We start from the raw sequence: 25,404 nt of genomic DNA on the forward strand, positions 1-25,404 counted from the left end.
TATATATATGTAATTAAAAACCTTATCATTAAATGAATGTTTAAAATTAGATTGTGTAGGCAAATATGAATTGTGCTTTTGTATGAAATGCATTATGAAAGCAGAATTTGGTTTAAATAGCCTATGTGTTTATTATGCAGTAATGAGTGTGTTGTGTTTGTTTTGATGCATTCCTGATGGTCTTTCTTTCTCAGCTGCCCATCTTTGATAAGGACGGCGGTAAAGATGGTCATCTAGATGATGGTGATGAAGATCAGGGTGATCTGTCGGACAGTGAAGAGAGCGTCTTCTCTGGGCTTGAAGAATCAGGCAGTGACAGTGATGATGAGGAGGAGGAAGAAGAGGACGGTTCTGAAGAAAAGAGCTCAGATGTAGAGGAAGATAAAGCAGCCGACGGTGATGGAGACGATCAGCTGTCAGCCAAAGAAGTCATCGAACCTCAGGTACTTTGAACCCGACACTTTTTTTGGTGTCTTGGTGTTGCCTTTTAAGTGGTGGAATTCTCTCTAAATTTATATTGATCAGGACTGATGGGATAGATTTATGTCACACAACTACGAGGCACATTTTGATGTACTCTCTGGTGATATGAAATTGTGTTTTGAAGGATTCATTAAAAGACTCATTATTGGTCCATAAGGTTCAGAATACTCTGGTGCATATAATCATACATAATATGAGACGTATAGACCGTAAACGCCTGGCTTATATATTTATTCTTTAGCCCATAGCTATACATTGATGCCATAAGAAAATTTATGCATAGAAAGTTTTAGGTGCAAAAAGACATGATATTATACCATATGCATCTTCAAAGTCTGTGATCATCTACATGCACAATTTCTTATTTTGATGTTTGACCTGCAAAACGCCAGTCAAGAGTCTTTTCAGCAGCATGATTAATCTCACTGACAGGAATATTCATATGAATCAAACCACAGTATGCCGTTATGTGTATTTGTGCTGCTTGCAGTGATTTCATTGCTGAAAATACAAGGAATATTATCATGAATAGGTGGTAGTTGGATGTTCTGGTTTGATCACACTTGTTGATTTGCCTGAAAGTTTGAGAGCCTCTGGTTTTCAGTGTTATATACTGTGCTTGCAGCTCATTGGCCTGTACAGATGTGATTTCCATTTGAACTCTATTTGTTATTGCCAAATGTATTGCATTTAGCTGACTCTCTGTCATATGGAGTGTCACATTTCCAGGCAGTGTTTTGGAATATACTGTGATTCCAAAAAGAATTTGGTCACTTCAGCCAGACAAATGTCTGCATGTCATTGCATTTTGAAACATATCAAAGCAGCTTGCTTTTACTTTAAAGAAAAACACTAGTATTTGCATTTATTCCTTTAGCAGATGCTTTTATCTGAATATCTAAAGCAATTAATTGTAAGGAGACAACAGCATGAGAAGTGCTAAAAATACAATGTTTCAAACATTTTCTAGAACAGGTATTCTCAGGTATTATAGGGGCGGTCGTGGCCTAATGGTTATAGAGTTGGACCTGTAACCTGAAGGTTGCGGGTTCGAGTCTCAGGTCTGGCAGGAATTGTTGGTGGGGGGAGTGAATAACCAGTGCTCTCTTCCACCTTCAATACCACGACTGAGGTGAGACCCTTGAGCCTACTACTCCCTGGGCGCCGCAGCAATATGGCTGCCCACTGCTCCGGGTGTGTGTTCACGGTGTGTGTGTGTTCACTACTGTGTGTGTGCACCTGGATGGGAGAAATGCAGAGCACAAATTCCGAGCATGGGTCACCATCATGGGCCACACGTCACTTCACTTTCACTTTTTCACCCTTTTTGACCCCATTGAGACAATATTCAATAATTGCATCAAAAAAATTATAATTAAAATAGTTAAATTCCAGACTGAATGTATTTCAGGGTTCACACTTTCTATGACCAATCAGTTTATATGTTTGTGTTAATTATTTGCAAATAGCAGTTTCTGCACAATAAAATATTTCAAAGCTTGATGAACTACTAAAAATTAATATTCATTATAAACATGACTTTTCAAGGTTTGGAAATCACACTTCTACAATTCACTCAAAATAAGACAGAAGCATAAACATAGAGAATTATATATATAAACTGATATAGAGAGAAAGAGAGAGAGTTAAGAGAGTTTCAATACCATTCATTCCTGAAGTGCTTATAGAAAAAGACGTTTCTAAAAACGTATTAAAAAAAGAATAAACAAAAAGCAGTTTGTTGGTTTGAAATTATAAAACAGTAGATATAGTCCTGTGAAAATGAAGACAAAAAATGTGTTGTTGTGCAATTTTGTAGATGTCAAAAATTAGTAGACCTGTGGGAAAAAAAAGTGAAGGCAGCTTTAAGAAAAGATCCCGTTGCATTTGAGCAGAGATACTGAGACTTGATTGATGTTTTAGTATCTAATGCAGTGACATTCAGATGTTTTTAGCTGTGACCTAATTGTCCAAATACTTTTTGGCTACTATATATCATTTAATTTTCACTTCAGTGCCATGAGTGAGAAAAGATGCTGTCTCTTGAGTCTGAGTCTGGACTTCACTCTCTAGCGACCCCTAATGGCAGATCACTGATAATGTGAGTGCCACTGACTGCGTCTCACCTCCTCCTGCTCTGTTTATCTGCCACACAAACCTGCTGCTGCTTCAGTATTAATGGACGTCTGAGAGAAGGAAGTCGATTGTCAAACTGTCATTCTGTGTGAGTCGATTTGGACTCGTATACAGAGAAACAAGTGATCATGATAAATGGCAGGAGGCCGGCACAACGTCTGTGATGACATCCCTGCAGTCAAATAATGCCTCACTCCCCTAGAGAACAGAGACACATGAGTTTCATATTGTTTAATTTTATAAATAACACATTTTGCGAAATGTATGCCTCAATGTCAACATATTGCTTGTCTCCTTTGACTGGCATGTATTGTAGAATGCATGATGTTCTTCGAATTTTTGTAAATAATTATTTTACAATTGCAATCTACCAACAGCCTTATCAACAGCATTTTCTTTTCTTTTCTTTTTTAAATTCATGTTTTGGTGAATTGGTAAATGATAGGCTGCGGATAATAACTGGCCTGTTTTGTTCTGCTAGTGTAGCATTAGGCCCTTTACATGTGAGCAGAATCGTATGGAGTTCCTCCAGATCTTTCTGCTCTCATTTGTCAGGATCAGCAGCACCTACAATGTGAGGTTCAGGCCGGGCCAAAGTGTGGCGCTCCAGCGGATGTGTCTGACTTACCGCAGGACACTATCAAATTCACAGCTTTGAAATCTCTGTCTAGCGTTGCAGCGGAGACCGTGGGATGTATTGTTCCCGTCTCAACTTTTTAATCCGCCCCCCTGGCGTGTTTTTTCCTGTGCTCTTTTGTTGCGGGTCTTCTAAAAGAGACTGATCGCGGCTCTGAGTGATGCACACCAGGCAGAAGTTAATGCGGCTGCTGGAGACGTTATGATTCCCTGGAGAATTCCCGCCGCCCCTGCAGCCGTGTGTCTGATCCAGCGGCGGCCGCGCTCGCGCCGTGTGAGGGGGTGGGAGATGACATCGGAACGGGGGCGGAAGAGACCGGAGGGGCTCGTCTTACCTTGAAACTTTCTTTCTCGCTATAGCATACGCCTACGCTTGACGCGAGCTCCAGACACGACTGGTCCGCTTCCATCTCTAACACATGTGACTTGCTCCTCCGAGGTCTTGCGAGGGCCAGATGGGGGGATGCGGATCCTGAGGCGTTTAATTGAGAGGCCACGGTCTTAATTAAGTATTAGCGTGAATGTTGATGAGTGGCGTCGGGTTTTTCCATCCGCAACTCACTCAATAACTCAACCGCAGTTCCGAGGAAGCAAGCGGAATAATGAGCGACTTGAGGCTTTCGGAGCGGAACCCGGGACGGTCCGCCAACAGACATTAAAAACACGTTATTGTGCAAACATACTTGGAGTGTGTGTGTGATTTAAAAATATTTAATAGCTCCAATAGCCTGTCAGTGCGTTCATTTCTCCGTCTGATTCGTGTGTCATTCGCAGCTTCGTCATTTGATTTGCAGGCAGCGTCTTCAGTCCACGTCGGTTTTGCGGTCGACTGGCCAGACGTCGTGAAGAGCTTTTTTTTTAATGCGAATCCACACCGCGTGAGCTCTTCTGTTCTGTCTGGCCACTCAAACGTCATCTGGTCAAATCATCTGTCTAAAGACCATTTCTCTGCCCCCACATCCTTCTTTTATTACCGGACTCTTGCAGTAGAAACGAGTGTGTTCGGATCCTTGACCGTCTGGTTAGTTGTGAAATTGAATTCGAGCGCATTGGCAGATTAGGCCTGGGTGATATTTAGCTAAATAATATTCTAATTTAATCATTTTCAGCTTTTATCTCTTCTTGTAATAGTTCTGGAATTTTATTTGTAGTGTAGTATTGTTGTAAGATTCAGAATATTTATTAAAAAAAGAAATATGCAATAAAATCTCGTTAATTAAGGTGTTTTTCACAGTTTAATTAAATCAACACATGCAATAAATAGTGTTTTATAATTTTTTTAATTTATGTGCACAAACAGTGCTCAGTACAAATACATTTAGGTTAAGCATTGTAATAGCCCTACACCATTGTGAGATGTTTTTTCAAATGTTTTTGTTCTCCCCAAGGCTGCATTTATTTGATCAAAATACAGTAAAAAACTGTAATATTGTGAAATTTAAAATAATTGTTTTCATTTTGAATATATTTTAAAATGTAATTAATTCTTGTGATGGCAAAGCTGAATTTTCAGTAGCCATTACCCCAGTCTTCAGTGTCATTTTAATATGCTTATTTGATGATCAAGAAGCATTTATTATTATTAATTATATTTATTATTATTAATTATAAACAATTATTTTTAGGGTTCTTTGATGAAAAGAAAGTCTTTGAATCTCTTTACTGTCACTTTTGACCAATCCTTGATGAATAAAAGTATGAATATCATTAAAAAAAAACTTGCTAATGATAGTGTTTCATATATATGCAATATAAGTGATAAACAATAATATATATTCTTACTAAAACATCCAGATGTGTTAAAAAATTATTTCCATAAACCGTTTTTGAGTTTTGCAAATGAGTCATTGAATTGGAGTTCATTGATCAACAGACAGTTTGAATTGATTCATTGTTGTTTGTTAGAATCAGGGACTCTTAAAACATCTGTTTGAATGTTTTTATACTTACAAATTGCAATGCAAGGAAGAATCGACTGGAATAATGACACAGAAACGTGACAAGTCCTCGTGATACTCACAATTTTGTATTGGCAGCAAATGCATTGTGAAAACATTTGATATGGCTGCTCATCCTAACAGGTCACGTCCTGATTTAGCCTGCGGTTTAATGACTCAGAACAACCGTGTCAGACCCCCAACCCTTCTTTTCCAAAACTCTGTTTCAGCTTGTTTTTAGATCTTCAGCACTAGCGGAAAAATTGGCCGTCCCTTGGGCTGCACGAGGCACTCAGGAACTCGGGGCTCGAGCATCTTGATGTGGATTTAACTGGGCTTCAGGGAGGAAGTGTTTCACTTAGCTCTGCAGTCCAAGAGATAGCGGGACGTTAAGGAGCCGTAAATCAGCGCAGGTTGCTCACCTGCCCCATCTCGGGCTCGTGGGAGACGCGGCGGCTCAAAGCTGCTCTTCCTCTCGACCCTGTTAGGAGCTTTTCAGTCTGTTTGGCCTTCTCGTGACTGATGGGCTGTGGTAAATAACAGGCGGTACTGCAAGCTTTCATCCCCACTGTCCTGGCGTCTCGGGCAGGATGTGAGGTTCTGGTGACTGCTTTTCAACGGCACACGTGTAAATCACGCTGAGGACGTTTGTGCATGAAATTAAATAAACTGTATACCTGAAACATGTAGACTGTCATGCTGCCATAAAAGACGGGGTCTGGAAAATGCTGTACGGAAGTATGTTTTTCTACAACAGCATGAAATAACTGGCTACGTGTACTTGCGTGCTGAAAAATTTAAAACTTGAGATTGAAAACGGTTCATATTTCATTTTAGTTAATTTTGCAGAAATAAAATATTATAAGCCTTTATATGCACAATTTTTGCATAGTTTACTTTTTTTTTAATGACAATTAAGCACAGTGCATCATACATACCTCCCTTTTTTTAATAATTTCTTTTTTTTATTATTTGAGTTTTATTATAATTAAAAAAAAATTTGTTTTAGTTCTTTTTGTACATCAAGTCAAACTACATGAAAAAAGGAAATGTTGCTTTGGCAACTTGCTGAAATAAAATAAGCTTTTTTTTCATATTTTATTTCAGTTAACATTTATGTTACTTCACGTAACAAAAACGATTTTTATGGTTTTAGTTAGCTATAATAACCCTGGTACATACTAGTTGCATACTATTGCTATGCTAATAACTAGTACTTGTTGCATTACAATATAACTTAATTACATTAGTTGCATACAATTATGCAAGGTATATACTAGACACAGAACAATGTAAATAACGCGACTTGTACTGATTATGGTGTACTGCAACTTTTGTTTTTAATAATTCAAATTTTTTGTTTGTTTTTAATTCAAGTTTTTCTTGCTTCATTTTTCTTGTTCAGTTATTTTTTTATGTAAATTAATGTAATACAATTTTTATTTTATTAATCTGCATAAAGATAGTACAAAAAATACAGCAATTTAGTGTATAAATACATAAAATTAATTTGAGATTTTTAGATTTGAAACTGAGAAAACCTTTTTATCACATTATAAATGTGAATTTAATTGGTATGGAAAAAGAAAACCACAGTGATTAAAAAAAAGCCTTGTTGGGGTTGAACAAAATATGAGATTCTTTTTTTGGTCATTTGTAATATAAATTAGCGTAATACAATTTTTATTGTATTAAAATCTGCATAAAGTACAACAAATACTATTATTTAGTGTATAAATGCATGAATTTAGACAATTAACACTAATAAATAAAAGTGATTTTTTTTTTTCACATTACAAATGTGAATTTAACTGCTATGGGAAAAAATTCAAGAAATGTAAAACAAAAAACAAAAAAACCTTTACTGGGATTGGATTAAATATGGGATTCACTCAAAACAATCTTTCGAGGCTATTTTTTTCTTAGATTTTTGGTTTTTATAATTCATTTAAAGGTCCCCATATTGTCAAAACTGAAATTTCCTGGCTTTTTTCACGATAACTGAGGTCTAGGTGCTATGTAACTACCATATAAGTTTCAAAACAGTCAGTCCACAGTAAAATTCACACAGCCTGCTTAAAGTAGCTGTGATTTTTCACGAACCGTTGTGACTTCCGTAAAAAGTTGACGTCAGAACTACACAGTCACCGCCTTCAGTCACCACCCCCACTGTCCACTGCCCACCGTCCCACTCTCCTTTTGCCAAACCCCCAGACAACTGGGACCTTTAATACTGTTTATAGAAAATATTTGTCCATGTTTGAATACATAATCTAAGATTTTGATCACAGCTAATGTTGTTGTTTATTTTGTTTCTACAGACTGATGGCCAACATTCAAAAGAAAAGAAGAAAAAGAAGAAAGCTGCAGGGAAGGAGGGAGGAGAGGAAAGTGTTGCATCCGACAGAGACAGCGGCCTCCAGATTTCCTCTCAGGTGGACGAGTATGAACACGACACGTCTGATGAGGAGGTAAGAATCTGTTCATCATCCAGACCAGGACAAGCTCTTCCCATGTCAGAACAATCAGCATCTCATAACTCTGAGTCAGATTTTGTTTGAAAGCTGTTTTTCCACAGCTGTCCATGGCTGGGAGGGATTTAAAGACAACACTGCTTTTTAAAATGTACTGTGGTAAATTTAGTTTTCACCAAAATATCATAGTTACAATTAGGCCTGGGCGATAAAACGGTATCGATATTTATCGACGGTACACCTTCTTCGATAACGATAGAAAAAATGTTCGATATAGCGCACGATATAGGCACGTGCTATGAGTGACGCAGACAGCACACACAAACACATGCTGAAATGAGTGCTGTGCCTGCATGTGATGAGGAGATTGTAAATAAAGAATGCATATTAGTTGAATTTAAAATAAACATTTGCAATGTTAGGTGTGCGTCAGGGAGTGTCATCGGTGGCGCACGAGATGCGGTGATGTAAGTGACGTTGTTGCATTTTAATGTTTTGTTAGTCTAGCCCACGAGACGCGCCACTGCTGCGTTATTCATTCAAAATATTAGAAAAATGTAGAAGCTCAATGCGGAGAAGATCTTGATTAGGTGAAAACCAGTTTTTATACAGTCTATGGTTAAAACCGAAACCAAGCCATTCACACAGAACACATATTCAGCGCATTTTTTAGACGGACAAATATGACTGCTGCACTCGCGTCTCGCACAAGAGATGTAGCCATGCAAAGTTAAAACAATTTTTATGAGTTAATTTAGACGTAATGCATGTTTTTTTTATAGAGTTACTTCCGTGCGTTAACAATTTAAATGCGCTGCATTATTTTGTTCATTGCGCCCTCCTGTGGACTCGGGAGACAAGACAAAAGTTTCCTTAAAACCTATTTAATCTGCATTTAAAACGAATTAGATATGTTTAATTTTTATTTTGTGTTTGATTGTTAAAACAAAAAATATTTGTTGTTTGTCTCAATAAATTGGGTTAATTTAAAAATACAGTGGTTAAATTTAAACATTTTTTTCTATTGCTCTTTGTTTTAAAAAAGGTTATAAAAAATGTCAATAATTATCGATACCGAACGATATGAAACATTATATCGTTGATACATTTTTCGCCCAGCCCTAGTTACAATGCTACAAAAACTACAAAACTGTGGTAATGTGATATTGGCCACCACTGCCATAACACAAAGTTTCTTCCATTGTTTGAAGGAGATCCCATGTTCATTTATTATGGTAGTGCAATAGTGATAATACCATTTTTGTAGGAAAAAAGTGTCTAATTTGACAAAGAAATTAGCTAGGTTTTTGTATTTAAAATATTTTGATATATTTTAAATGAGAAATATTTAAGATTCTGCACTTTAAGTAAAAAATGCTTTTTGGATAATTTCAAATTATGCTGAAAAACATAATCATTAGGTTTTGTTGATGTCAGCTCCAGTGGCGCTGTAATTAAATGTGTCAATGCAGGTGTTCACTCAAATTTTCACGCAACTTCTAACATCACTTGTAATCAATTTAAAAAGAATAGTTCACTACTGGTCTCAGACTGTTGGATGTTCAATATGTTTCTTCGTTTCAGGTCACTGAAAATCCATGGAAATGTTTTTTTGTGCTCAACTCTTATTTCCATTAAATTCCAGTTTCCAGTTCAGCAAGTCTGAATATCACCATTGTGTCCAGGTGTTGGTGCACCTGCATCTGTTGCAATGTGTCCTTTGCATGCTGTCCTCCTATCATTTGTTTCCAGATGGCCATTTGACTTTCAACTCTTTTGACTTTTATTTGGATGCATAACAAATGCATAATTTGACTACTTAAGGGAATTTTGGACTCTTTATGAACAAACTGTGTGAAATACCAGCTTAATGTCACAAAAAAACTAAATGGCAGGAATGCGTAGTTTCACGTTTCGTGCACTTTCTTAGTTTTATTCAGGTTTCTTAGTCTAGGTAATGACAGCTGAGGTCAAAGTCACACTTTAGTGTACCTTTAGAGGAATAGTTCACCCAAAAATGAAAAATTGTTGAAAATTTACTCTCAGGCCATCCAATATGTAGATGAGTTTGTTTCTTCATCAGAATAGATTTGGAGAAATTTAGCATTACATCACTTGCTCATCAGTGGATCTTCTGCAGTGAATGGGTGCCGTCAGAATGAGAGTCCAAACAGCTGATGAAACATCACAATAATCTGCAAGTAACAAGTAATCCACACCACTCCAGTCCATCAATTAATGTCTTGTGAAGCAAAAAGATGCTTGTTTGTAAAAAAACAAATCCATTATTAATGCATTAGGAACCATCGTTTCTGTTCCATAGTCCATAAAAACTCTTCTTCCAGTGAAAAGGTCCATCCCCTGTTGTCCTCTCACATCAAAATTCACAAACATATTTGTTTAGAACTGTCTTAGACTGGTTTCTCTCAAAAACTGTGCCTGATCTGTGCATATTTCTCTCCTGATTCAGACAAGATGACCTTTTCACTGGAGAAAGCAATATTATGAATGGAGGCCTCGTATTTTAGCCGGAAGCAATTGTTCAAATTTTGAAAAACGTCTTAATGATGAATTTGTTCCTTACAAACACACAGTTTTCATGTTAAAGGTAGGGTAGGCAATTATTATACAAATTATTATATGTATTATGCAAATACATCCTTTGACAGGCAGGTAGGACAGCCTATCGTAATGTTCGGACCGAATAATCTGATTGGTCGAACATTTTATGGTCCTACGCCTTCCACAGACGATATAAATACATATAAATACTTAGTGATTGCTATCGGGATGTGAAGAGACTTTCAACCTGCATAACAAAAATGTTTTTGAACCAAATCACCTACCCTGCCTTTAATTGATGGTCTGGAGTCTTGCGGATTATTGTGATGTTTTTATCAGCTGTTTGGACTCTCATTCTGACGGCACCCATTCACTGCAGAGGATCCATTGGTGAGCAAGTGATGTAATGCTAAATTTCTCCAAATCTGTTCTGATGAAGAAACAAACTCATTTACATCTTGGATGGCTTGAGGGTGAGACAATTTTCAACAGATTTTCATTTTTGGGTGAACTATTCCTTTCAAGGAGTAATAATTGAAATCTATGATTGATGTTTCTTGAATGACATGACACTTAATAACTTCTGAATGACAAGTAGACTAAAGATGATTTAAGTAAATCTAAATATAGCGGTGGCTTTTTCTGCTGCATTTGCACAGGCATGATTACTTCATTGTTCCGTAGAGGGTAATATGATTAGTTGTGTAATGTTTCATGTAAAGGAAAAAGATTTTTGTCCTGTTCCTCAGGCTGGAAGTGTCTGAACCACAGTACTTGATACTGTTCCCTTATGCCTGTCAGACGTTACCACATTTCTGTAATGTCTCTGTTGGCTTTTTTGAGGGGAGGCCGTGATGCACCTCTGCAGTAAGGAGCTCTGTAACGTCTCATATTTACATGTAGGACCATTAAAGAATTCCTCTTCAGCTCTTTAATTTACATGCTCCATTGAAAACCGTTGAACCCTGGCACAATACGGTCTGGATAATTTGCCAGGCCATACAACCTAAACACAGCAGCCATCCAAAACTGTTCTTGGCAATCTGCTACCGACCAGGAATGTTTTGCAGAAGTGTTATTGTTCTTGGGTAGATCCCCGATTTCAGAGTGACTTTTTAATGCTCCTTCGTAGTCATTCAGAACACATCAGGAACGCTGACTACCATCATTTTGTTTGTAAAAGTTCACATTTTTGGCATTTCTCTGTCTTTGGAGGTTTCTAGTTCTTTTAGTTTAACGACAACATGAAATCAAAGTTGTGCTTATTTACTTTGTTCGTAAATGTCATTCGTATTATTGTGGACCATTTATCAGTGTTATTGTAAAAGAGAAAAAAGGGGGCTTCCTCATAGGAGTCAGTTTCAACAGTGATTTGTCTGTTGAACTCAATGAATTTGTTACAAAAGTGCTGGGGGTTTTTTTCCCATTAATTTAGAGATGAAACTTCATGGAGAGAGTTTTGCTATGCTGTAAATGTGGTTTTTACAGTTTTAAGTTTTCATATTTTAATCAAAATGTCAATATTTTTACATGCAGTATTCATTCATTTTAGTCCTATACTATTATGTGTAAATAAGTTTAGTTCACAATAATGTGCAAAATGACAAACAAATACATTTTAACAAAATATTTGTCAATTAAAACATTTATGAAGTCATTAAATATTAAATTGATATTTTAAAAGGGCATAAAAAGGGTTTAATGTGTACAACTACAAATTATGTGTAATAATGAAAACGTTGCTCATGAGTCAGTTTCAGCAGTTATTTGTCTTGAAATTTATTATTGAAGTCAATTAAATTGTTACAAAAGCACCACTTTTTGGATGAATTTAGAGGTGCAACTTCTTGGAGAGTATTTTACTGTGCTGTAATGTTAATTATGGTTATAGTCAGTCATAGTTTTCATATTTTGATGTAAATGTCCTTTAATCCGTATTTATCATTGTTATAAAAGTACAAATAAGGGTTTCACTTGTACAACTACAGATCATGCGTAAGAATGGGAACGTTGCTCATAGGAGTCAGTTTAAGCAGTAATGTACTTGCAATGGTTTTACAGTAATTTTTATAGGTTTATATTTTAGTCATAGTTATATTTTGAAGTAAATGTACATTAAATTGTCAGCATTTTGTTCATTTTAGTCTTAACACATTTTTTTCTTGACTTTTTTGATCAACAAAAATAGCATTTACAAGATTACAAAATTGATGAAATTACAAAAACATTGTCAAACATACTGTAACTTTAACCAAATATTTTAATGTTTTTTTTATCTAAAAACATTTGTTAACAATTATTAAATATTTTTTGCTTTGAAATGATACGCATAGTTGAAAACACTATAGATAAAAGTGAATTGATTATTGCAGTATTGCTGCATCATGATGTACCAATAATTTTTAATTTTCTTGCATTGTACAAATTGCCGTTGGATTATTAGCACACTAAAACACAACATGCCGTTTGCACTGTAAAATCCTGTCTGTTAAGTTGTGTTCATGGCTTTTAAATGTACTTGAAGTTCATCCTCTTTACATCACTGCTGCTAAAAATATTAAAACTGGCTGAAACTAACTAGTCAACCAGGATAATAGAAACAGTCTACTAGTCTTCAACAACCGACTAGACAACTATTCTAGCATCCTGGACCTTTTCCTTATCCCACTAGTTAAGATAAAGTCCCACCCTACATTCACTATTGAATGTTAAATACATTGCTAATATTGTTTCCGGTCCTCTACAGGTGGCTCCTCTCTTATAATCTGCGCTCATTTCAGGTCGTTCAGTTGTCTCAGATGGAGATGAGAAGGTGTGAATCTCATTAGCTTGTCAGTCTTGTCTTTTACTTCTCGTCTCGTGGGCCTGATCTCTGCAGTGTTGTCAGACGTCTCTGCGTGCGCCGTACAGATCGGCGGTGGTCCCGTGGACGTTTGGCGTACGCTAAATTAGCCCCCCTTGTCGGGAGACGGCAGATTGGGTTGCTTCTCTGTCCCTTCGCAGCTCTCAGCACAAGTTGTCTACAAATAAAACTCCAGACTTCTAAATCCCCTGTTTTTCATCCTCACGTCCCCCCTTTGTAATAAAGGGCTATTTCCTGTTAGCCGAGTGAAGAGGGAATACGTGAGAGTGCAGCGTCTGTCCGAGACCGAGCCGGCAGGAAGGGGCTTTTCCCCCGCAATGGCTTTTCCATGTGCTCTTCGAGATGAATGAAGACACATTGTGGAATTAAGGGGAAAAGGGGCTCTGGCTCTGGCTCCCGGCCGCAACTTCAGCTTCCTGCCGCCAAGCAGCTACCGCTCTCAAAGACTGAGACCCTGCCAGTAGCCTCGAAAGATGTGTGTGTTTTTAGTGTGCAACAGGAGGTAAAGCAGGTACTTTGATAGGAAATTTGTGATAAAACCAGATAGACCATGATGTCATTTAACCCGATGTCCTTTTATTTTTGGTGATCATGGATGGACAGGAAGTGTTCGTAAGCTTGATATCGACACATGACCAGATTGGTTCCAGTAGTATTTAGAAGCTTTAAGATTAGAGCTCAAACTATATCTATCTATCTATCTATCTATCTGTCTGTCTGTCTGTCTGTCTGTCTGTATCTATCGTTCTATGTCTGTCTGTCTGTCTCTATGTATCTATCGTTCTATCTATTTATCTATCATTCTGTCTGTCGTTCTATCGTTCCATCTATCATTCTATCTATCGTTCTATCTGTCTACTAAACTAAAATTAGTTATGTGAATATCTTTGAGTTTTAGTTCTACTTTAAATTTAATTTCAAATTGCTGTTCTTCACCCAGTTTGCAACTTTTTGAATTGGAAATTAAGTAATTCTCAGTTCAATTCTGAATGACACACAGCCCTGGTTTTAATGTTTTCATAGTGTTAAATTAGCCTTTTCAGAAAGTCATTTTGCTATATGCCCATAGAGGGTGCTGTTTCTGCTATCTGCTTGGCAGTCACACGGCTGAAATCTTATTTCCAGTGTGCGGTAAGCCATGGATGAGTGATTCTCTTTTGAGGTTTTTCAGAACGGCCCTCTCTCTGGGCTCTAACGTAAAGCTCTAGTGACAGGTAGCGGATCGAGGTCAGGTCTGCTAATCACATCGACTGACTGATTCCAGATTCCGGTCCAGTGACCCACTGAGGAGCTGTCATGAGTGGAGGAAACTTTACATCCTTTGCAGTCTTGGTAGAATCAGGCACGTTCCAAAACTTTCGCTGACCTCAGTGGTTGCATGGCAACTGTTTTGTTTTAATTGGGAGATTTTATTTAGAGCCAGATATTTGCATATGTGGTTGGACTTATAATGCGAGACTCTTGCTGTAGCTAAAGGACATGGGTGAGCATTTGATGGATCTAGTTAGCGATTTCCTCCAGTCCCAAAAGATGTCAGAGTAATTACACGTTGAGGAGATTTTGCAGTGTAGAGAGTTTCTTCAGGTGGTCAAACCTCACTCAGGAAGGTAAGGGCTGGCTTTGTCATTTCCACCCAGAGATTTAAGAAAGATTTCGGCCCACGCCGTCTGAAGAAAAGAGCCCTGTTTGCTTTCCCGTACAAAGTAATACAAACACAACCTGTAATGCCGACTGGTCAAGTGTCCAGATTGCTCCAGAGTTAAGAGGGAACCCAGCCTCCCCCTCCGGGGATCTGTGCCACCCACTCCTCAGAAATATGAAATCTGTCGAAACCGAGACGCGGTGCACATGCCTCGGGGTGAATTTTATTTGTGTTGCTCTCTAAATTTTGGTAATCCCAAAGTTTAATTTCATGATTGGGCCATTTCCAAATGGCAGACTGATGAGTTCCAGATGGGATCTCAAATGATTGCGGTCAATCTGATGGCAAGGAAAAAAGCTTACATTTTAGCAGTTCTGGGCTCTTAAAGTCTAATTTAGGGAAGGGACACTAAAGCTGTAATTTTTTTTTTTTTTTCTGATAAAAGTTGCGATTGCAGTTTAAAATGCTTTTTTAATTTTTTTATTCCAGGTTTACTGTGCTTGTCTGTATAGGGCTGTACAATTTGGCCAAAATGATGCAATTATAAATCAGTATGGCTAAAATAAATACATAAATAATGCAATATTAATATTTCTTTTGTTTTTATTTACTACTACTAATAATAATAATAATAACAATTATTATTAGTATTATTATTAGTAGTAGTACTTCGACTAAAAAACTATTTTAAAAAAAAATCTAATTTTAAACTCTGAAATTACAATACTAATATTTAATTTCTTAACTTTCAAATGTCAAACCATCAAACCTTTATTTTGATGCAAAGCCACATAGAGCCCTTAAATTTCTCTTTGGTCAATAAGTACTTTTTATTACATGTTTGGGAAGATGGTTGGTATATGATGAGTTTCCAAATGCACATTGAGTTGACCCAAACTCAGAGAAGATGCAGAGATGGAGTTTGTGTGGAGCAACGAACCGAGACACTGAAAACACTGGTGGATCTTGAGCTGCTCATGTGTAAATGAACACAGTGCCGTGCTTCACTCTGAAACACGCAGCACGTACATTTATTTAATTAAAATGCAGCCTTTGCGATTTGAAAATCATACTGAAACACATTGCGATTTCAGTTTTATTTCAGTTAATCATGCAGCCCTAGAAGAAACCCCATTTACCTCCCCCTTCATTACTAGGATTGGCAGCCTTTCTATGTCACTACATGTAAAAGTTGTAGCACAGCATGATATGACCCAGTGTTCCTCAGCTGAGGAAAACTGTCTACCTTTACCAATGTTATTTTCTTTTCCTTTGTCTTTCCATTGGAGGCTCCCATTTTGATAGGCACTGAAAGGTTTCAAGACTCTCGGTGGAGAGAGAGATTTTTATTATCGGCCATCATTACTTCTTTCCCATTGTCTCTGAATACCTGAATATCTGTTCCACTCAGCTCGTATGTACATTTGGAGAGCAGCGACCGTCTACAGAGCACCAAGATTGAAATGGTTGAAAAGGTCCTGGATACTCAAAGCTAATCAAAGCCGTCAACGCACTTCTCCTGGACAACGTTTCTTTCACAAAATTCGGCATCCCAAGCGGACGTGGGGAAGGTCCTGGCTCTCTGTTCAAGCAGCAAATTCACATCAATTTATGAAACCAGAACCAGGGGGGGTCGTATCCATTCACCCTTGGCAGCCCAGCACCAGTTGAGGCCTGAACTCACCTCCACCTTTGACCCTAAGTGTTCTGCAGAGCGTTCGGCACCTCTCATTGTTCCTAAGTCACAGTCTGCTTGCCAAGTGAAATGAGAACCCTGCTTGGTCAGTATCCCATCATTCACTTTCTTTGCATTGTTACTACCAAACCAGCTTGTAAAATGAACCCGCATAGCAGAAAGGCTACTTAACACCGAAAACCCTGAAAAAAAAAATGTTTGCATATGTGTTTTTGTTAAGTTTCATTTGAAACGTCAGGCTTTTATGACTCGTATAGCATGAACAGAATATGAAGAAGGATGTTATGGAGCTCATATTCTATTTAAATCCAAACTGACCAAAAATATGCCATTTGATACGAATTATATTATTTATATGGCCAAAAAGAAAGATGAAATTCTGATAGCTTGTAATTTAAATCAATGATCTTTATAATAGTATAGCAGACTATTTACATAAAATGCATATAAATATTAGTTTTCACACAATAGGTCTTAGTAAGATGATATTTAAATGCTTAGTTTTAAGCTCAAAGCTCTGTAGTTTCAAAACATATAATACAATGCAATGGTGATTGAGAGATAAACAAATAAATGTTCCTCAAAAGCCTGATGTTTGATATTAGATACTAGGGCTGCCCCTGCCGAAAGATTTCTCTAGTACATTCTTAACATCAGTCAGTCAAGCATTATAATATGATATTATGATAATCAAGCATTATTTAATGATAGAACTTTAGTAATTAGAATTAAAACTTGGTAACCATGTATGAATGCAGATTTGTCATTTCAACTGAACTTAGGACTGGTGGTGGTGTTTAAGATAATGTTAGTCATTCAGTGTTTCTGTAAAAAAAAGGGAAAAAACTAACAATAATACTGATAAGATAATAATAATAATACTACGACTAATAACAATATAAAACGCACTAAGGATTAATGAGCTGCTAGGTTCATGAATATTAATCACGTTGTCTGCGTTCGCTGGAACTGATTTGCCAGTGAGATTGCCTTTCGCGCATTAGTTCCGCCCACTACTGGAGAAACCGGCATATCTTATGCTTGTTCTTAAAAGCCGGAGAATTCCAAATGAACTCCGTTATTTTGACAGGAAATACAACAAAGAATATCATTTACAATGTAGCGCGTCAATTCTGTATGGTATATAAGACTCTCGCTCTCTCTCTCATTCTTTGCATGTGTGTGAGAAACGGTGCTCTCAGCAAAGTGACAGTGAGTTGTGCGCCTTCACACTAGACGTTTACGGGACGTCAAAGACAGGTACGCTGCGAATCTATTGAGGTGAATTGAAAAATAGCACAGATCGCTTGACGGAGAGTGAAACTCTGAAGCGCTCAGTCAGAGTGTTCGGCGAGTGAAAATATATTTGTGCTAAACTTATACTTAGCCTCCAGCTCACACACTGGTGAGTAAAATCTAAGAATTTATTAGCCAATGGCTAATGTTAGACATCATTTAGTTACCCAGAGTGAAGATTTAGTCGCATATGCGAGTGATTTACTCACATCATAGAGGGTTATTCTCATTTAAGCCATTAGTCGACTAATTGTACATTTATATTAATTTAATTGCTTAAATATGTACTTGTGGTGGCCTTTAATATAGAGCGATACTGTAGTAGTAGATTGTGCAAAACAGGTTTTTCAGCAAAGTTTTGGTCATGTTGAGGTCTTATAAATTTGTGTATCAAATATGATCCAGTAGGCTTTATAGAGTTAAAATGAAGTCCTAGAAGTTTCTAGCCACCATTTCCACCAAAACTTGCACCGTAGACCTTTGACCTCTTCCAGTATCTGTACCTTGTTAGCCCGAAGGTGTTTTCTTGCACCATAACTGTATTCTGTTCTCGAGTTCTTGTTAAAAGCACCGTCGATGTCTGTTGTTCGTGTAGTTTCTATACTTCTCTTTGTCTTTCCCCCCCAGCACGCCATTCGCTTGAGCGTTTCAGGGAAGAGAATGATTAATATGTTTTTTGCTCCGGCAGACACATGCATGGATTTTTACGAAAGCGTCTGCGCTATTAAAACACAAAGAGCGGTTTTGTTCTCCCGGACAGGGAGCCATTGGTCCCCACACAGACCTCACACCCACGCCGTACCTTCCAGATCAGAGTCAGGCCAATAATTCCTCTCTCTCTGGCAGGAGTCAAGCAAACGTGTAAGCTATTTGGAGCCGTAAAGTAAACGAATGTATTCCTGTGTGTGTTTCAGAGGGGAGAAGCGGCTAGGGCAGAGGATTGTGCAATATCTTAGGTTTTATCCTATTTCTGTTCAGTTTATTATTAAGTAATGTATTGTTATTTATAAGAGTCATTGTTGGCCTTTGTGTCACTTGCATTATCACTCTAAAAATTAACACAACAGTTCGCATCAATCGTTTTGAGTCATGACAGCTTCTAATAAAAATGTTCAACCAACAAATTACATTGAGTTAGAGAAACTTAATTTGAAGCATATTATTAACACACTTTTAAACTAAAGGGTAGACGATAGACTGTAAAAAATAAAAAGTTGAGAAAACTTACGTTTAAGGCAAAAAGCTTCAGCAGATTTTTGAGTTTTCTCAACTTGTTTTTGCAAGAGATTTTTGAGTTTTCTCAACTTTTTATTTTTCATTTCAACATTTATTCTCCTTATCTAGTCCCGTGCAAAGCATACTGGGAACTAGAAATCCAATTCCTAATTTTCAAACAATTTCATCAAGTTGCTACAAAAAAAAAAAAAAGTCAACAGAACTCATCAAATTAATGCTCGCAGTTTAAAATGTTTAATTAAAACAATGCATTTTTAACTGCATTTATTTGTTGTAATAAGTCCCTGAATTATTTTTAATCATGATAGAAATAGGACAGGAAGTGATAGGAAAATTAAAATGCGATTAAAGTAAACTTGCATGAGCACCAGAGTAAAATAAGTTTGTATACATGTGCTAACAGCTATGCTGTGATTAACTTTGTGTGCTTGAGTCTTAAGTTTTTCTTGAAGCTGCTAGTTTAGATGATTTTTGTATGTTTTTATCTTAGCAATCAAAGGCTAAACTGTAAGAAAATGAAGTTGTAAATAAATCAAAGATTATTGAAAAAAATACTAAGTCTTTCTTCAAAATTGACTTCAGAATTGACTTGCTGTTTCTGTAATTATATGTGCAATTTACTGGCAGTTTATGAATGAAAATTGTTTTGAAGGAAATCCTACACCAAATTTAAGTCTAAAAGCTATTTTTATCAAAATTTTTGAGACATTTTAGGTCTAAATCATGGCAGAACAAACATTTAAGGAGAATGAATTGATACCAGTTAAATTAAATCTGTTCATCATATATCCAGTCTCTTCAGGAAATTTGGACTAAACCGCTCAATTCATCTGGATTTCATTAAAAATATCTTCATTTGTGTTCTGAAGATATTTTGCAGGTTTGGAAGGGCATGAGGTTGAGTAAATGATGGTAATTTTCATTTTTGGGTGAACTGTCCCTTTACGTTCACGGTCTTGTACCTTTGTCATTTCCTCAATTTTTAACTCCTTTTTTTTGCTTCAAACTAAAGTTTGTAACGTTGTGATTCACCTTGTACCTAGTGAGCTATAACTCTTTAACAAAGACTTTTTAAAAATCCCTATGAGGGGCAAACATGAATGGGTGAAATACTTTTGGGCCACTGAAAAAGTGGCCTGGCACTGTTGCACCCTATTGAGCTTAATTTCTATGTAACCCATAATATTCCTTTAATGTTAGTAACTAGCTACCTGAAGTTGTTACCGCCACAGTGTTACGAGAATGCCAGTTAAGTATTTGCAAATGCATTTGCGTAGAGTACAGTGTTGTGAGTTGTCAGAAAATAGACGAAAATTATATCGATCAGCAAACGCTCAGCACTCGTCCGGGCTTTTGTCCAAAGACTCCGGGATGGATTGAAAAGTCTTGGTTGTCTTCTAAGGATGAAGTGATTTCCAAACTGTTCCTGTCTGAGAACACAAAGGTCTTCTTTCAGCCCAGCGCACTCCGCTGAAATCAATAGGCTGATAAAATTGACAGATAGCTGGTAAATTATGTGGAATCTTGGCTTGACACGCTGCTGTCAGCAGGAAATTTCTTTTTAATAGTCTATTTAAGGAGAAGCGGGGATGTGTTTTTCTTAGTCAGGGGGGAATGTTGATCCAGAGGGCCGGGGGTGGGGGGTCAGATGGGGAGGAGGCGCTCTGGTAAATCACGTGCCGGTCAGACAGAGCAAACGGGACCCCAGGACTCTTGCAGGTGTGTGGAGGTTGGGGGTAGGCATTGGAAAGCTGGCTTTTTTTTTCTTCGAGAGCAGCCAAAGTAGCCACCTGTCGTTCCACAGTTTTTAGGACTTCCTTTTCATCCGGTCTTCAGCACAACTCCCTGTTGGGTCAGCATGCATCCTGCCAGAAGGCCTGATTGAAACCAACTGCCAGCGGGAGCTGCCTCAGGAACTCAAGGCGAGGACATGAATGGAGATATGGAGAACGGCATGCACTGGCTGTTTACCTCAAATACAGGAAGGAGATGAGCTAAACTTCTCAAAATCCCACAACTCCGTCCCAAAACCTAGTTAGCTCCCTATTGTGTACTTCCTACACCCGGACAGCATTCTAAACGAAACATCCTAAGTGATTGATTTGGAGCGCTCAATGTAGGCAGCAACCTTGTGTTTCGTACAAATAGTGACTCGCACAAAATAAATGTTGAATCAAAATATTTCTTTCTAAAGTTACTTTTTGTAGTGTTTATTCAATGCAATGAATTCAGACAGAATTAATGTATTAATCAGCATATCATGTAATTAATTCATACAAATTTAAAACCCCTTTTTTTATGTTCAGTTTGTGGAAAGGAGTTCAGTTAGAAGGTAACACCCAGCTTCATTTAGACGTTAGAAGCTCATGTAGTTATAAGGCCTGAAGAGGTTCATGTGGAATCATACAGGAGAGAAGCCAGTCAGTTGAGTTTGTGGCAAAACCTTTTACAGTGCTTAAATATTGTTTTGTCTTTTACTGCTTATGGTAATTCGTACTCCGTAGAACTGAAATGACATTCATTACAAGATGATTTGTTAAAACGTTTCAAAATGCACCTGCATTGTTTTGCATTTTGTGACTTTCAGTCGAAGAAAATTTTCCAGTCATATATTTTGTGATTGAAGATTTCTTAAAAATAGTGTTAAAATATTGTCTCGTCTCATCCTTGTGAGCCCAATATCGTGTATCGTCACACCCTTAATACATATATATATGTATGCATGTATATATACACATATTTCTATTTGAATATATTTTAAAATGTATTTTATTCTTATGATGGCAAAGCTGAATTTTAAGCAGCCATTAATCTTCAGTGTCACATCCTTCAGAAATCATTCTAATACATTCTAAAACATTTAACATCGTAATGTTTCCAAACTTTTGACAGTATACATATTATTTTATAGTCATATTGATATGTATAATCATAACATTTAAAGAAAAAAAATCAAGATTTTTATCAGAACAATTACAATTATATTTTTCCTCTGCAGATGAAAGTCACACAGGTTTAAAATGACTTGAGGTTTAGTAAATGATGTTTATTGAGAGGTTGAGAATGTTTATTTTTGGATGAACTGTCCCTTTAAATTGTGCTTAAAATGCTCCCTGTGTAGCACCCTAGGCTTTGGAACAGAGCTTTTATCTCTTATTTTAGCAGAATTTTTTTTTCCGCATTGTGTTAAAGGTGCTTGATGCATGTTTTTGCACAATGAAGGGGGAAAAACAACTAAAGGAAAAAAAGAAATATGGCCCGTTACCACCTTGGCGTTTAGCATCTCTCCTCAGGTTCTGACATAGATGCCCTTAGTCAGACTTTCTCTGGGCCTGTCCTCAAATTTTAAAATGAAAATATGCTACTGCAACCATACAGGCAAACGGGTCTTCGTGGCTTGTAGGACAGCATAAGGAAAAAATGCTCCCTGGGATGTTTTGGTTAATGATATAAAGGAAAAGTCAAGCGCTTTGCTCTCATGGATTTGATTCGATGGCTTTCTCTTCTGTTATACGACCAGACTCGTCATGTAGAAAAGCTTCAGGGCCTCATTAGATATTTAATTTTCAATAAATAATGACTTTCTCTGAATGATGTACCGGATGCTCTGAGGCCAGGTGGGAAACCCATTTGAAATCTACGTTGCCAGAATGCAAACTTTCCACATGCGTCCTCCAAGGTTAAAGCCCCATGTGTGAAGATCTGCAGATTATTTATTTATCGGGGCGGTGGGGTGTTTTTTTTGCCATAGGTAATGAGCGTTGACCTTTAGACAACCTCTTTCGTGGTTTTGCTATTTTAGAAATAATGATGGGATTTATTTTTATGGCCTTTGGTTCTGTATAAGTTGGAAATTAAAAGTGGGGTCTACAGCTGCAGGTCTGTCAGGTGAGTGGATCTGTTCCTTCCGGCCGTCTGCATGGCACTGTCTTCATTGGGTAAGGCAGATGGGACGGGACAGGTCGGGACAGCAGCGCTCTGATGCTGAACAGACAAGAATCAGGCCCGTGCAGCTGTCATCTGTTAGCCATCCTCCAGACGGTCCCGCGAGACCCGGGGGAGGCTGGATTATTACCCCCACATCCAGCCTTTCATGGAAAGAACTGCGAATGGTCTGGTCATTGGGCTGCTCTGTTTTGAAACTGTTTAGGCCAGTAATGAGGGGGACAATGTGTTTTCAGGATTCGTTTGCGGTTGCTTCCAATTTGTAACTTAACATGAATGTGTGGTGTAGAGTAGATATCTATGCTTATTTGAAGCGAATAGCATTATGAGTTTAACATCTCTTGTTTACTGTATAAAAGTGGCCCATTTCATGGTATTAAACTTGCAGTAGTTAAATATCGGCATGATTGAATGATAAAAATTACAAAAAAAAAATATATATATAATAATTATTATTTTATGGTTATAGGAAACATACCTTCATACAAGATTCTTTGGATACTGGTTGTGCAGAGATATAATTCAGACACTTCTTAGCAGATTAATCAACTCATAACTAATCATTTTAAGATTATTGCATTGGCTCATAATGGTGTCCGTTCGGGAACAGAGTTGATGGTTCCCCTTGTGTCCTTTCCAAAATATACAGACAGTCTCGCCAATGAATAAACAGTTTTGGTTTTCAACTTTTTTTCTCTGAATTGAGTAAATGGGGGTAGACTTTATTTCTTTTTCACACTTCGCACGGTGTAATTCACATTTGCTGCCATGTATATGACATTAAATGTATATTGAATATTAAAAATATACTAAATATAAAATATTTTTGTCTGTATGTTTTTATATGTAAACTAGATATTCAAAGTATATTAAAATATAAAAATATTATTAAAAAAATTTTTTTTTTTATATTTTATATATAATTTACTGTGTGTGTGTGTGTGTATTAAGTTTATCAGCATTGGTCATGTCGAATTCATGTGTTAATTTGACACTTCTCAATTATTTTACACATTTCATTCCTTTTAATATAATATTTCCAAAAATTTTTGTTCAAGTTTAATATATTTTCCATTTAGTTGTCCGTAGTGATTTATTCTACAGTCTATGACATTTGGAGCTTTAGTAATTGCATTTTCATGAGTGACTAGAATGGGTAGTTTTCTTTTTTCTTAGATCAGACATTATATTTGAATGCATTGTCATTGCTGATTACTTCCTTTGTCATTGTTATTCTTCTGTATGAGTGTTGATGTCTGTAGTAGCTGGATGTGAGGCCTGCGTCAGACACACAGGTAACCGGGTTCATGTGTGTCGATATGGAGCTGTTCTGTGAGATATGAGGGGATGACAGAATGACAGACCGGGGTGAACAGAGGGGTAAGACTCAGCGGGATGCTGCCTAATGCTTTGCTTTTTGTCTTGCGTACCTCCACAGCCCCATCAGTAAAGATCAAGTACCGCTTCATTGACACCAGACTAGTTTGATTTACTTTTAAACTAAAAACAATCGATAATATAGTTGGAAAAACAATCTGCTCTCGGCTCTCCAATTAGTGACACACCAGAGCTAGTATGTCTCGTTGCAAGATTTTGCCATTCTTGCACCAATCATGGAGATTTATTTATAAATGAAATCCAGATGGGGCATTTAACAAAAGTAAAATAATTAGCTGTTTTTGCAATGGTCGAATTGAAATATCAGTATGAAATATCATCACCCGTGAGAAGCTCTTCTGTGTATATGTATTTTTTTCTTAAGAAGCAGCTGAATGTTTTAGACATTAACTACAAAAACAATGACAAGATTAATTGCAATTATTATGATATTAACCTAATGTCAAAAGATTAAAATAAAGCTATCTCTCTTGTTCTTTTTATTTTTTTTTAAAATTAGTTTAACAAAGCAGTGTCTCGGTTTAGTTACCTGAGAGGAGAGATGAAGTGACTTTAGTTTGACGAGCAGATGTGGAGGTTGTTGAGGGTGATACGTGAGTCGAGACGCTAAAGACCAAGACAAAATTTGTCAGAACTTCCTCTCAACCTTTTTTTGGCGCTGTCAGGGGTGGACACTGCCAGGACCACTGCCAAAAGCTTTACCTGCGAATCCCATCTGCGCTACCACACAGAACAGCTGTCTGTCTGACAGGCCTCACTTCCTGTGCCGTCCACCTGGGTTCGGTTGTCTGTTTCAGCTCACACTTCCTCCTGTCCTCTGATTTGAGCAACCATTGTAACAAGCATTGTAACTTCTTTGCACTTTTTGTAAGGTAATGATTAATGAAGGTAATGACTAGATTTTTATATATTTAGAGAGAGAGAGAGAGAGAGATATGAATGTGTGTGTGTTAGGGCTGGGTAAAAAATATCGATATCTCAATTTTAATCGATTCTCATTTTTACGGAACGATCGTTTCTTAAATCCCAAGAATCGATTAGTCTAGCCTGTTTTCAGTTAATGGATGGAACATTGAAGGGCACTTCCCATCCAATATATC

At 37.2% G+C, this 25,404-nt stretch overlaps 1 protein-coding gene across 1 annotated transcript in view; it reads left to right on the forward strand.

Moving 5' to 3' along the window:
* Positions 1-25,404, forward strand: part of LOC107716577 (ribosome biogenesis protein bop1) — an 82,130-nt gene that overhangs the window by 920 nt on the left and 55,806 nt on the right. The window contains exons 2-3 of the mRNA XM_016523058.1: positions 195-443; positions 7,514-7,663. Coding sequence (XP_016378544.1) covers positions 195-443; positions 7,514-7,663 — 399 coding nt within the window. The remainder of the gene's footprint in view (positions 1-194; positions 444-7,513; positions 7,664-25,404) is intronic.

The sequence above is a fragment of the Sinocyclocheilus rhinocerous genome, unplaced genomic scaffold, assembly GCF_001515625.1.
Source record: "Sinocyclocheilus rhinocerous isolate Xijiao unplaced genomic scaffold, SAMN03320098_v1.1 scaffold1682, whole genome shotgun sequence".
Lineage (NCBI taxonomy): Eukaryota > Metazoa > Chordata > Actinopteri > Cypriniformes > Cyprinidae > Sinocyclocheilus > Sinocyclocheilus rhinocerous.